A 14,514-nucleotide genomic window follows, 5' to 3' on the forward strand; every position below is an offset into this window, starting at 1 on the left:
CTTTCCAGATACTTTAAGTGAAAAATCTCAGGAGTAGCAGTTCTCTGAGTTGTTGAATGTATCCCTGTTTGCTTATTTGAAATTCTGCCAATTAGTTACTTATTAGCAGTAGAATGTTACATTTATGTAGTATTTTTCCATCACTTAGCACAGTGCCTTGCACATAAGACTCTAGATGAAGGCTTGTTGAATTGTGACTTTTTTTCAACGTTTTTTTTTTTTTTTTTTTTTTTTTTTTTTTTTTTTTTTATTTATTTTTGGGACAGAGAGAGACAGAGCATGAACGGGGGAGGGGCAGAGAGAGAGGGAGACACAGAATCGGAAACAGGCTCCGAGCCATCAGCCCAGAGCCTGACGCGGGGCTCGAACTCACGGACCGCGAGATCGTGACCTGGCTGAAGTCGGACGCTTAACCGACTGCGCCACCCAGGTGCCCCGAATTGTGACTTTTTTAAGTATCTCAGATATCACAAGAACCAGCATAGCGCTTTACATCTTACAAGTCGTTTTGCGCATATTTTTTCACAGCCACTCCCCATCAGCTTTCATGTAGCTTTATATTATTTTAGAACTGTTTCATACAGACGGGGAAACTAAGGTTCAGAAAAATTTAGTAAGATTTTTACCTCAAATCTTTCTGACTTGATAGTCTGCAGACCGTGCTGTACTGTAACATTTCTTCCAGTATCTTCCACAGTTTTCCTAGTGTTTGTCCTACAGTTAATGACAAGGCTGGGACTGGAACCTGGCTCTTAGCTCTGTGCCCTTTCCACTGTATAATGCAATCATTAGGCTCTTTATCTGTCCCCAAGGGAATATGGAGGAGAAAGGGTTCCTAAGTATCAAAGACCTCCCTTTGGAAAACGAAGGTGGAAGTCTTTTTTTTTTTTTTTTTCTAAAACATTGTCTCCCTAAAGCATAGTTAATAATAATTAGCTTAAATTTATTCTGATATTACTTAAGAAATTAGGTCCATCTAGGAAAGAGGCTACTGTGAGGGCTTGACTTTATACACTAGACTACATGCAGGTCTCTTATTTTTACTGTCACAATCTGATGTTACACTGAGTGTTCCTTTGGCCACTAACTGACTTCTGCTTTTCTTCAGTCATTTGTTCAGGAAAACTTGTCAAGAGTTTGCCAGCTCTGGTTCCCATGCCAAGTACTGTACAGGGTGCCACAGGCAATCATAAGAAGCCCTTCTCTCACCTTGAATCTTGGCCACATCATGTGCGTTACTAAAATTGAAATTTTTGCATTAAAAGGCTTAAAGAAATCATATTTGTTTTTGTTAATTGTATGCTGGTTAAGTTTATAGCTATAGTTGGCACATAGTCAAAAGAGAGAAGTATTATATACACAGTGAGTTTCGTCTGCATATACAAATTATGTTCCTCTAAAGTGTTTTTAGCTGTATGAAGTGTTACGGAAAAAACTAACCTTGAGCTAATGTATGGCTGTTGCTGGTCATAATTACTGGTATAAATACCAGGATCATAGAAGGGAACTTAGAGCCCTAAGACAAGATTTTAGAGCTGCCAAAATTGACAATGACATCATATCACCTGAAATATCAGGAGCAGAGTTACCCCCAGAGTGCTACACAGTCCTCATCAGGAGACTGGAACTGCCCCAGTGCTCCAGCGACCGCGTAATGACTCAGAAAGTCAGCCAGCTCTGGGACGTCTTCCTGGAACCCCCAAACAGAGAAACACATCTCTTTGGATATAGTGAAGAGGGTTTACAGAAGTTTCACAGGACACAGATCACGTGGTGTGAAAAGGGGCGAGTCTCGAGCTCTGGTCTCAGAAATGACATGTCCCCGATTCTCAGTTAGGGTTTGTCCCAGAAAAAGTCTCCCTAGGAGCAGACAGTGCATTGATGAAGTGGCTTCTGTAAAAACGGATCCAGAAATCTTACCACAATGTCTTACATTTATTTTATAGCTTCATTAAAGATTAGTTTTAAGTTCATATTCACTAGTTCAGTTGTAAACCAAATCGGGGGATGGGAGAAAATGAAAGTCTCCACACAGATGTGCTCCTCTCTTTTCTGAGAAAGAATAAGGTATAGGGTTTTTAGCATAAACTCCATGCCCTATAAATTCTTCTTCGGTTCCAAAATTCCTGTCACAATCTCTGTTCCTGGAAGTGATCTCTTGTCAGACTGCCTGAGATACAAGTCTTATTTATGTTTAAATTTGTGAGGATTCCTAACACTCTCTTCGATTAGAGGTAGTTAGCTGGCAGAATTTTCCTGTGACTTGTGACACTGGTGTAGACGGACTCTTGACAAGGTCAAGAAGTGTAATGGAGGCTTGCTGTATTTAAACTCAGAACCTTTGGAAATAGCAGCTGCATATTCCAGTTAAAGGGTGGCTAAAGGGCTTGCAGCTGAGGTCCTCTGGCTAATGTTGGTCTTAAATACCCATTGTGACCCTAATCCTACCCCTGGTTCCCACACTGGTTGCATTTAGTGCTTCAGGATGTGTCACTACTGGGCAAGAGATACTCAGAGATTCAGGCCATGAAGGGTTTGATTAGAGCAAAGGAATTTTAGTGAGCTATCCAGGGCTCTCAACCTCAGGGTTTATAGGAAAAACCCCTTCATAACTTCCCATCCTCTGGTCCTGACTGGCAGTTTCCTCTCTGGGTCTTTCGAGACCCTTACAAGAGTATTATAGTAGGCATTTCACATTGGAAATAGCCTATGGCAGTATATTTCCAAGTGTTAGTTCCAGCTAAGAGCAAGTACTTTATTTTTTTTTAATTTTTATTTTTTTAACATTTATTTTTGAGACAGAGAGAGAGAGAGCATGAACAGGGGAGGGTCAGAGAAAGAGGGAGACACAGAATCTGAAACAGGCTCCAGGCTCTGAGCTGTCAGCACAGAGCTCGACGCGGGGCTCGAACCCATGGACCGCGAGATCATGACCTGAGTCGAAGTCAGACACTTTACTGACTGAGCCACCCAGGCGCCCCCAAGTACTTGATTTTTTATTCATTTTTTGTCCTTACACAATTGCCATCAAAATATATTCATTAATTGAGGACCTGCAAAAATATGCACATGCTAACTGAAACCACTGAGCAGTTATTTTTTGACAGTTTAAAAATAATCAAAAGAATTGTAAATCAAGATGTTCTCTCTACTAGAGTCATAAAAATTCTGTGCCAGAATGGGCCTTCTATAATTAGGTGATCCTGTCATTTTTCTAGGGGAGAAAAATCCATAGGCTTTTCTAGCACAGAGCTAGTAACAATTCTGAGTAGAATGCGGTTCTTTTGTCTCTCTTTTTTTTAATGTTTATTTACTTTTCAGAGAGTGAGTGGGGAGGGGCAGAGAGAGAGGGAGACAGAATTCCACGCAGGCTCTGCACAGACAGCAGAGAGCCCGATGCAGGGCTCGAACCCACAAACCGTGAGATCATGACCTAAGCTGAAGTCAGACCCTTAACCTACTGAGTCACCCAGGTGCCCCCAGTGTTTTGTTTTGTTTTGTTTTTCTCTTAGCCTATTGTTCTACTTCTCTTCCCTTTCCCTTTTGGTTGAGCAGCTTTTGGAAAAACGTGTTCCTTATGGCAGTAGTTCCAAGGGATGTTATTAGATGTTATAAGAAGTGTATATGAAGGGAAGGGACTCTATGGTCAATTAAAATTGAGGAATTCTGAGTTTGTTTCCTTTCGGTGGAACTTCCTAGAGTTTTTAAACCTGTTAAATATTGTGAATTTATGAGGGGACAAAGACTGTTTACTAGACTTACTTGACCTTAAACTGCTCCCCTGCCCTCCCCCTCTTAGCAGAGCTTCTCCAAGGACTTCTTGTCCTTTGGGAAACATGGCTTTCGAGGAAGTTTACAGCTCTTTTAGGAGACATCCTTAATGGAAACCCTGAATGGTAAATCTATTACCATGGTTCCATGTAAACTGTAATAAATCTCAGAGTTTAATGAGATACCAGAAAGAAAACATATTTGCTGTTCAGAGCTATACATAAAGTATAGAGATTCTTTTCCACCTATTATGGTGTGTAAAATCAGTATTTGTGTTTAGTTTTGCAAGTTTTTCAAGAATCTATTAATGTGCAAATAAGTGGTGGTGTATTGATATTACATTTTAATAATGCTTTTGTATGTCACTTTATAGTTTTCAGACTGCTTTCATAACAACCCTGTGAGATAGGCAGGTGTTAAGTATTATTGAATGAGGCATTGGAGGCTCAGAAAGGTTTTTTTGTGATTTTTCCCTTAAGTTTATACCACAAAATTATGGAGCCAGAATTCACTTGCAGAACTTCTGACTCCAAGTCCAGAGTTCTTTCCTCCACACCTGGTTTCTTATTTTAATTCTTGCTTTATATCTTAAAATGAAAGGTGTGGAAGTGAATCTTCAAATAACATCATGTTGGCTTATTATCAAATCCTTGTTTCTTTCTTTCTTTCTTTTTTTTTTTTTTTTTTTTGCAGTGGCCCAGAAAGTGTAACTCTTATTATAGCTATCCCAAAGAAAATCCTTTTTCTGTCCTTTGTAGTGCCCCTTGTTTGGGTGACTGGAGGATATTTCAGATACCATTTGATTTTAAAACCAAGACTGGGTGTATAGTTGTAATTGCCTCTATAACTTTTGGAAAGGTATCATCTCTGCATTCTCAGGCAAAGTAGAGATGGTTTGAAGGCAAAAAGAGTTTGTTCAAACACAATACATATTCTTTATTCTCACACAGAGCCTACTTCTTAGCTTTAACTTGCTTTGACAACCTACTGATATAACTTCTTTGTACATGTGAAATATTTATATTTTGAAATAAAATTACTAGTGTTAAATGAATCAGGTGGTAAACTTAGTCTCATTTCTGTTGAGAAATTTGATCTTCAGTGAAGTGAAACTTTCACGAATACATCTGTCTCTTACTTAGGCCTTAAATATTTTCCTTTGGCACCAATGCCTACACTGAATTTTTATGTAATATGGGCAACTTACATAAGGGAAGATGTGTCTGGAGAGTGGATGCTGGGCACCTTCAAGAGGTGAAAAGGTCCAGCGCTGAGGCTGGAGTCCTCAGTGCACTCGTGAAGGTGGCCTTGGTAGACAAGGAAGTGGTAAGGTAAGTGGCTGGGGAGTAAGAATCCGAGGAAAAGCTGGTTAAAGGAACTGCACATTTTGCATGAAGAAAACAAGCCCATGTTAATGGCTATCTTCAACAGCAAAGATAAACGTGCAGCACTGGCAGATGGAGCTGAACCCCCACATGGGAAGCACATTTCAACAAGTGCTTGGGAAAGAGCCTCTGACACTTGGGGCTGGTGGTATTCTGCTCGTCAATCTGACATCGATGGAGAAATGATCCTGGCAAAAGTGAAAGGGTGGACTCACTAGCCTTGGATTATTTTCTACTCTGCTAGTTGCTTATTGGCAGATAGGCTAGTTCACAAATATTTCTCCATGCTTCTCAGTCTATTGCTTGAGCCTAGGACCCCTTCACTGGGTGTGTTTCTGACAGCTGCCTTTTTGGCTTTGCTTCTGGAACTCCTGAGGAAAGGGGTGTTCAGCCCTCCCTCCCATCTGATTATGCGGGGGCTCCCGGATAGCTTTACCTTTAAGTGAGTTTAACCAGGAATATACACTAATGGTCTTTTTTTTTTTTTTTTAAGAGAGAGCACCCACAAGTAGGGGAGAAGGGCAGGGGGAAGGGGGAGGGAGGAAGAGAGGGAGAGAGAGTATCTTAAGCAGGGTCCAAGCTCAGCCCAGAGCCCCACATGGGGCTTGATCTCATGATCCTGGGATCACAACCGGAACCAAAATCAAGAGTCAGAGCCTCAACCAACTGAGCTGACCGATCTTTTCAGTCAATAAACAGCTATTAGGAAACTGCTCTGGCGTAGCCCTAGGAAAAGTAATTCTGAAAAGTAGTTTTAAAATGTAAAAGTGTTGAACAGTAGATGAAGCTTCCCATATGCTCTAGTTAATTTCCTTTTGAAAAGTATCCTAAAAGATACCCAAATCACTGTCTCCTTGCCAAGTACCCAGGTACTCCTTAAGACTGCATCATCATATGTTTCATGCTCAATCGAGCCCAAATTATGAGAAAGGGTCAGAAGGGGAGCAGGGGGAAATGGGACCTTCCGGAGAAGCTCCAGAAAGACGCTTTACCGGTAGAATTCCTGTCTCAGGGTACAAGACCCTTCCTACGCACCTGACTGTGGTTCTGCTCTACCAGTTAGTTCAGCTTCCAGAAGTCATCGTGGGAATCGGGGTTAGAACCAGTCACCTATCAGGAGGACGAAACGCTTTGCTAGGGACGATTGTCCTTGCCTCGGTAAGAGGCCACGTGGCCGTGGGAGGCTGGCAGGTGTCTGGTTTAACCAGCCCTGGCGAGAGAGAGAGAGAGAGAGAGAGAGAGAGAGAGAGAGAGAGAGAGAGAGAGAGAGAGACACACGGGGCGGGGAAGGGGGACAGACAGAGACTGACCCTCTCGCAGGGCGAGAGGACGAACCCTAGACCCGAGCGCGCGGGGGCGTGGCCTCCGGGGGGCGTGGCCCCCGCGGGGGCGGGGCCTCGGGGCGGCGCGGGTGCATTGCCGCCGCCGCGGGCGTGCTGGCTGGCGGGCGGCGGGCCCGCAGTGGCGCGGTGTCCCGGCTGCGCGACGGGCCGAGCGCTATGGCCGCCTCTTTGGGCCCGGCCGGCGTCGGCGGCGCCGGCCCGTCGGGCTTCGCCTTCGACTCGGGACTCGAGATCAAAACTCGCTCGGTGGAGCAGACGCTGCTCCCGCTGGTCTCTCAGGTAAAGTGGCATCCGGAGCCGCCCCTCGTCTCCCTCCGGCCGCGGCCGCGATGGCGGCGGCCGCTCGCACGGCCCCGGGGCCGGGTCGGGCCCGGCGGGAGGCAGCCGCTGCCCCACATTCCGCACCGGGACTGCGGCGTCGGGTCGGGCGGCCCGTCTGAGGCTTGGGGGCCCGCCTCGGCCGCGGCGGCGGCGTTGGTCCCGACCATCCGAAATCCGGCGGGGAGGCCGCCTGGGCTGAGGGGCGGGGAGCCCCCCGCCGACCCGAGAGCCCGGCAGGCAGGTGCGCCGCCCGGCCTGCCCCACGGGACCCGCTCGGCTAGCCCTGCCCCTCCCCCCGGGCCCGCGAAGCCCTCCCCCATCCCCGGCTCCCCGGAGGCCCCCCACGTTTGCATCCCCAGTGCACCCCGCGACTGCCGGCCGCTCCGGCTGGGGCATTCCTGCCGGCCTCCAAGTCCGGCGTGCGCTCCCCGAGGCCTTTGTCCCCTTCCCTGCGCGTGTCTGCTCGCTGGGCTCCCGGGCACCCCGGGCCACCCTGCCTGCCCCTGCCCCTTAACCTGCCGGCTCGCTTCAGGCGCCCTTTGTCTGGCCTCGTTGGAGTGAGGTGAAGCACTGTCTGATAGTTGATCCGGATGCACATCTTTTTGCCCCAAATCCCGTCTGGGATGTATGCTTTATTGTATTCGTTGGTCATAACACAAGCCCGGAATCAGCTAATTGACGCGCCGAGTTTTAGAGAACTTTTTGTTCCTGGGAGCCGAGTTCTACGCAGCCTGAGGGCTAGAATTCCTCACCTAGATCTTGTTGAAATGTGCCAGGCTCCGTGGAGAGGGAAGAATTCTGTGCCTTCAGGAGCGCGTTGGCGATGTGTGACTCACAACTAGATTGTAACGTCTTGATGACTCACGCTGGTATTGCCAAGACTTTAGAAGCACTGGGAATCCTAAAGGTTATCTGACTCTAAATTAAAAAAAAAAAAAAAAAATTCTTTCTTACAGCATCCTTTGCACCTGGTCACCAGGCTCCTGCTTCAACATGTTCAGTGATGGGGCGCCTGTAGCTGTTCCCTAGAATTTTAAATGCTGTCTCTTCTCCATCCCAGCCCTCCACATATTTAAAAATAGCAGTCACACGTGTCTCTAGATTCCTGTTATGCTGATTAAATAAACAGCTCCGTTTTCTTTACCTGTGCTCACTTTTAGCCTGGCTAAGCCAACAGTGAATGAATACAGCTGACACTGCTCCTTCCTCTTCCCTTCCTTGTCTGGTAGAGGCCCTGACCACCGGGAAGGAAGGCTAGGATCGGTTAATGATGTCTGCACTGCCCTCCTCCCCCAAAGAATGCCACCAGTACAACCACAACCCAAAATGAGAACTAGGGGAGTAGTTTTAGGAGAGAGATAAGAGAGCGGTGGGAGTTCAGCTTGATAGTATTTGATCCACGTACTTAACAAAACGTGTGTGATGTGTTAGGCCATGTTTTAAGTACTTTGTAAATATTAATTCCTTTCATTCTCATAGCAATCTTATGAGGTAGATATGTGTTTATTCTCACTATATGGGAGAGGAAACTGAGGAATAGTGAGGCTAAGTAACTTCCCCTGGGACTTTGAACTGTAAATGTCAAACTGGCATTTGAACCCAGGCACCCTGGTTCCAGATTCAGCGCCCTTAGCTACACCATATGCTGTGTTCTCTCTAGAGACCAGAAGCAGTGACGAGGTCAGCTAGTGGTAGGTACAGAGAAGAGAGTCCACAGTGGAAAAGCAAGGTGGAAAGTAGTAGTGATTTGGAGAAAGGGTAACTTTTCACAGTAACCCTGTTAAAAATGTATCAGTTCTGCAGTTCTGCATTGTGTAATTCTGGAATGAAAGAGGGTGGAGTGGAGGAGGAAATGTGTGAATGTGTGAATCCTGTGAATTGCTGCTGAGAGTTAACTACAGGTCAATGCCACAGGGGGGAAAAATGCAAGCTTTTTAAATTTTTTTCTTCCTTGTTAAAGATTGATTCAGGGTCATAGCTGAGGTTCTGCATCCCACATGTGATGTATCCACAGCCATATCTTTAGCACAGTACCCTAAGTGACATTCCTGATGATTGGCTGTACTCAATAAGTAAAAGTTGAATTTGCTCAAAACCAAATGAATAAAGCATGGCCAAAAATACTGTTAACAAAGCAGGGGAGTATGGAGTAAAATTTAGAGTGGTTTTTTAAGTTTCAGTGAGTATTAGCTGATTAACACTGCAGGTCTCTAGAAATTCAGGTCCAGAGTCTCATTTTCTAAGGATGCTGCATTATTATCCAACTCATGTTTCACCATTTTATCCCCAAGAATATTTAAGTAAGCATTTATTGTATACTTACTAGCTGCTCCTGGAGGGACTGGTAGTCATGTTGGGAGACAGGATCTGTATATATTAGCACATGCTAAGTGTCAAATTAGCAACATCAATAGTAAATGTTCCTCAGAGGAGGCATGGATGATTCGTGAACAGTGCCAGAGAGGAGACAAGGTCTTGAGGTGAACAAGACTCACAAAATTTAGTGAGTTTTAAGCATATAGTTTCTATTCTGATATCATCCAACCTCTTCCGACTCTCCAACTACAAAGTTCTGGCTTACTGGCCTTATTCTAGGAATGCAAGGTTGAGTCAGTATTAGATAAATGTATATAATTTTCTGCATTCACATATTACAAAAGATATATGTTCTTATTAGTAGATACAGAAAGAGCATTCAATTAAATCCAACTTATAATCATGATAAAAAGCACTTAGCAAACTAGTAATAAAACTTCCTTATAGAGAGTATCCACAGAAAACCTACAGTTAAAATTATAGCAACAAGTAAAATTTAAAACAGACATTTCCTTTAAAACTAGAAACAAGAGGAGAGATGTGTGCTATTGCAGCTTTTAGTCAGCACTGTGCTGGAAATCCTAACCAGTGCAATGAGATAAGAAGTGAAAGGTGTAAAGATACAGATGGAAAAAACAAAGCTCTTGTTTTGATAAAATTATCTACATAGAAAACTCAAGAGTCTACAGATAAATCATAAAAATTAGGAGGCTTCGTAAGTTCACTGAATATAGTGTACTAAAGTCAACTGAATTTCTCTAATAACAAAAAATTAATTCTAAAAGAAGCCTGTTAGAATAAAAATGAAGTTCCTAGGAGAATGGATATATATATATATATATATATATATATATATATATATATATATAATGGATATATATATATATATACACACACACACACACACACACATACACACACATACATACATGGCCAAGCCTTAGGAAAAGATTTTTAAAAATTTTTTGAAAGCCAAAGTAAATGGAATGAAGTGCCGTGTTCATGACTAGATTGACTCAATATTTTCCCCTTTAATCTATAAATTTAACACAATTCCAGTGAAAATTTCAACAGGAGTTTTGAACAGAATTTGATAAAAAGTAATTATAACATTAATATAAAAGAACAAAGAGCCAAGAATAGCCAGAAGAGAAACAAAGTGGGAAGATTTCAAGACATTATAAAGCTCTCATAATTAAGACAATGGACCAGTGAAAGGGAATAGAGAACCTAGAAACAGATCCACATATATGTGGAAAATTGAGAAGTCACAGAATTGGCACTGCTGGTCTGTAGGGAAAGGAAAAAACTTTTAAAAAATTGGGCTAAGACAATTGGTTATCCAGTAACACATGACTTTGGATCCCTGTCTCACACCATATACAAACATCAATTCCAGATGGATTAAGGACATCAATATGAAAGTGAAATCATCTAACAGTTTTAGGGGAAAAACAACTGGGCATTATCTTTACCACCTCATGCTGGGAAGTGATTGAGTAAAAATTCTAAGCAAAGGTTGATAAATTTGACTCCTTTAGAACAAAGAACCTCTGTTTATCAAAACTGAAAGGATAAGCCATAAAGTGGAAGAATGTGGCTGCAACACAAATCACCAGTGAATGATTGGTAGTACCCAGAATAAATCAAGGATTGCAATGAATCAAAAACAGAAAGATTACCTAATAAAGATTGGTAAAAAAATCTTTACCACAGAAGAGGAAACTGATGGCTGAAAGATATGTTAAAAGATGTTCAATTTCATCAGAAACCAGTGAAGTACAAATTATGACCACAATGAGAACAAGTATTGGTGAGGCATGTGGAGCCAATGGGAATGTCAGTAGTAAATCACTTTGGAAGACAGTTCAATGTCATCTGAAGTTGAAGGTGGATAGTACCTATGGCCCAGCAATTCTCCAAAATCCATACCCTTAGAGAAACTCCTGAATGTGTGCTAGCCATGGATTGCAATGTTGACAGTTTCTTGTTTGTTTGTTTGTTTGTTTACTTTTAATGGCCCCAAACTGGAAACTGCCTAAATTCTTTTAACAATAGGATGTTTAAATAAGTTGTGCTATGTTCATACAGTAAGGTACTATGCAGCAGTGAAATGAATGAACCACAGCTATAATTATCAGTAAAAAATACTGAAGGCTCAAAAACAGGCAAAATGAAACCATATATCATTAGGGATATAACATCTGTGCAGTAGTTATAGCAAGGAAAAGATGAGCACAAAATCAGGACAGTGGTTTCTTCTGGGGAGAGGGAGGTGGGGGGTGTGGAAAGGGAGGGGCCCTTAAGGCATGTGGATTGTCAGAGGTACTGGTAATGTTGTCTTAAGTAATGCTGGTTGCATATATGTCTTCCCATGTCTTTGTACCATACATATATATGTTATATATATACTCATTTGTTAGATATTTTCTAAATCAGATAGTTCTTTAAAAAGCCCTGGGCTAGGTCCCAAACACATTTTTTCAGAGCAACTCCCCACCTTCTTTAATAATCACTTTATTCTTCCTGTCAAAACCCCCACTCCCAGTCTTAAAATGTTTTTATCCAAGGAAGGGAACAGGGATATCTGCCACATACTCCACCCTAGTGTGGAATGTTATTCTACCACCCACTAGTCTTTTCCTGTCTGTGATAGATTTACTGCATTCACCGTTGGACAGACCCTTCGAATTTCTAAGATAGCTCACCCTGTCTTTCCATTTCTCTCTGTATTGTCCTGGAGACTTTTCAGGATCCTTCTCTCAATAATTGAAGATGAATAGAGTACATATGAGGCCCTCTTTGCTGATTTATGTATATGAATATGTGTGTGTGTTTTTGGTTTTTTTGTTTTGCAAAGGTAAAACATATAAAGTAAGTTCTACTTCTTTTAAAGTACCTCCCATGATTTGGTGTGTTTTCTTCCATTTTGGTTTCTATAGCTGATTAGCGAATTTATTTTTTAATTTAATTTATTTTATTTCAAAGTAGGCTTTGTGCCAATGTGGGGCTTGAACTCACGACCCTGAGATCAAGAGTCACATACTTTACTGAATGAGCCAGCCAGGCACCCCTAATTTTTATATCTAATAATTTTAAGAACTCACTACTGAGTTAAGCCAAGAGATGAACTTCTCTGTACTGGGTTGGTTCCCTTAATTTCAGGCCCATAGAATTAAGCCATTGTTCTTTTATCTGGGCTGCTACCAATTTTTTTTCTTCCTGGTCTTCACTTGCTTTCTGGCTTCCCCATAAAATAACTAAACTAAGTGCCTGGGTGGCTCAGTTGGTTAAGCATCTGACTCTTGGTTTCGGCTCAGGTCATGATCTCACAGTTCGTGAGTTTGAGCCTTGCATTGGGCTCTGTGCTAGCAGCGCAAAACCTGCTTGGAAGTCTCTCTCCCTCTCTCACTGCCCCTTACCCACGCTCTCGCTTGCTCTCAGTCTCTCTCAAAATAAATATAAATAAACTTAAAAAGAAAGAAAAAAGTAAACTAAGAAAATCCAGTTCAATGAAGAGATTACTGTCAGCTATTATAGAAAATAAGAATGACATCATAAACATGAGGAAATAAAGATTCTAGAAATGTCAGCTGTGTAATACCTAACAATTATGTAGTGCTTACTATATACCAGACACTATTCTAAATACTTTATTTAATTTAGTAATGTATTTCCCACAATGACCTTGTGAAATGTACTATTATTATTCCTGTTTTTACAGACGAGAACATGGACTTGTAGAAAGTTAGATGACTTGCCACGTGGTCACATGATACAGCCAGGTTTCAAACCCAGGCAAAGTAAGCCAGAGTTTGTGCTTTTAACTGCTAGGATATACTTCGTTGGAGATTGGTACTTGTTGACACCCTTTGTTAGAAGGTATCAAGTGAGCACTAGTTCTTTCTTTTATTCCATGCAGAATTCTTCAATATATCAGATCTCTTTCTTCCCCATGGGCTGCCTTTCTGCCCTCTTTTTTCCGGTTCACTCAGGCGTTCTCTCGACTCTGGTATGAGGGCAACTTCAGGTTGTGACTCCCAATTTAAAAATATGCCTCCCGGCTTTGCAGAATAATAGCTGAAATTTTATTTGGCACTGTATTTTGCAAGGCACTCTCACCAGCTATCTTTCTTCTGGTCTTTATCATACTCCTGGGTGGGCAGAAGCAATATGGTTACTAAAAGTGTAGGCAACTTTCTCCTTCTGTGACCTTGGGTGAATTCTTTACTTCTTCTAAGTTCAGATTCTTTATCTATAAAATGAGGATAATAATAGTATTCACCTCATAGAGATGTAAACATTGAATGAATTAATACATATAAAACACATAGGATAGTGCCTTAGTGTTAAATGTTAGCTACTCTTATTTTTCATATGACAAGGAAATTGAACTTTTATCTCAGTTTTGTAAAACTGTGTGTTTAGGTGTGTAGATATATAAAACAAGACAGAAAAATTATGGCAAAATGCTCACAGGGTAGTGTGATTATGGGTAATTTTTTGTTTCTTCAGTCTTTCCTATATTTCTCGTTTTTAAAAAACAGTCAACATGTATAACTTTTTTGGGCCTCCTTTTTAAAAAGTTTGAGAATAAGGACATAAATCAACCTTTTAATAAATAATTTTATAAATTGACTTGGCTTCTGTAAATGTCAGTTTTAAATGCACACCTCTATTTGGATTAAACATTTTCTAGACTGCTTCAAGTAAAAGGAAGGTAGCCACACCTAATTTTGCACTGGGTAGGTTGCTGGAAATGAAAGCAACGTGTGTTTCAGAACTGAACAAGAGTTGGCATTTTAGCCTAATTGCAGGTCTTTTCTTTATAATTGAAAATTTAAAACTTTTGGTAATAAACACAACTTAAACTCCTGTCCACTCCAGAGGCTTGTCCAAGTTAGTTGTTTGGAAGAGCCAATGGTGGTTAAGTCCTCTGTTCTTTAGGTGGTACTAAGAATTCCTTAGTGTTTATCAGGTGTGGAATAGGACCAAAGACTCCTAAAGACCACACACACACACACACACACACACACACACACCCATAAAACTAATAAATGAATTCAGTAAAGTTGCAGGATAAAAAATCAACATGCAGAAATCAGTTGTGTTTCTATACACTGATAACAAAATATTTGAAAATGAAATAAAACAATTCCATTTACAGTAGCATCAAATTTAACCAAGGAGGTGAAAGATCTATAGACCGAAAACTCTAGGACTTTGATGAAAGAAATTGAAGGAGACACATAAATGGAAAGATATCCCATGTTCATGGATCTGAAGAATTAATATTATTAAAATGTTCATAACACCTAAAACCATCTATAGGTTCAGTGAAATCCCTGTCATAATTCCAATGGCATTTTTTCCCCACA

The 14,514-nt window shown here is 41.7% G+C and overlaps 1 protein-coding gene across 1 annotated transcript in view; it reads left to right on the top strand.

The window, feature by feature from the left end:
- The first annotated feature begins 6,565 nt into the window (after positions 1–6,565).
- Positions 6,566–14,514, top strand: part of CTNNAL1 (catenin alpha like 1) — a 62,606-nt gene continuing 54,657 nt past the window's right edge. The window contains exon 1 of the mRNA XM_058694645.1: positions 6,566–6,778. Within this exon, the coding sequence (XP_058550628.1) occupies positions 6,656–6,778 (123 nt within the window). The 5' untranslated portion in view covers positions 6,566–6,655. The remainder of the gene's footprint in view (positions 6,779–14,514) is intronic.

The sequence above is a fragment of the Neofelis nebulosa genome, chromosome 12, assembly GCF_028018385.1.
Source record: "Neofelis nebulosa isolate mNeoNeb1 chromosome 12, mNeoNeb1.pri, whole genome shotgun sequence".
NCBI classification, from domain to species: Eukaryota; Metazoa; Chordata; class Mammalia; order Carnivora; family Felidae; genus Neofelis; species Neofelis nebulosa.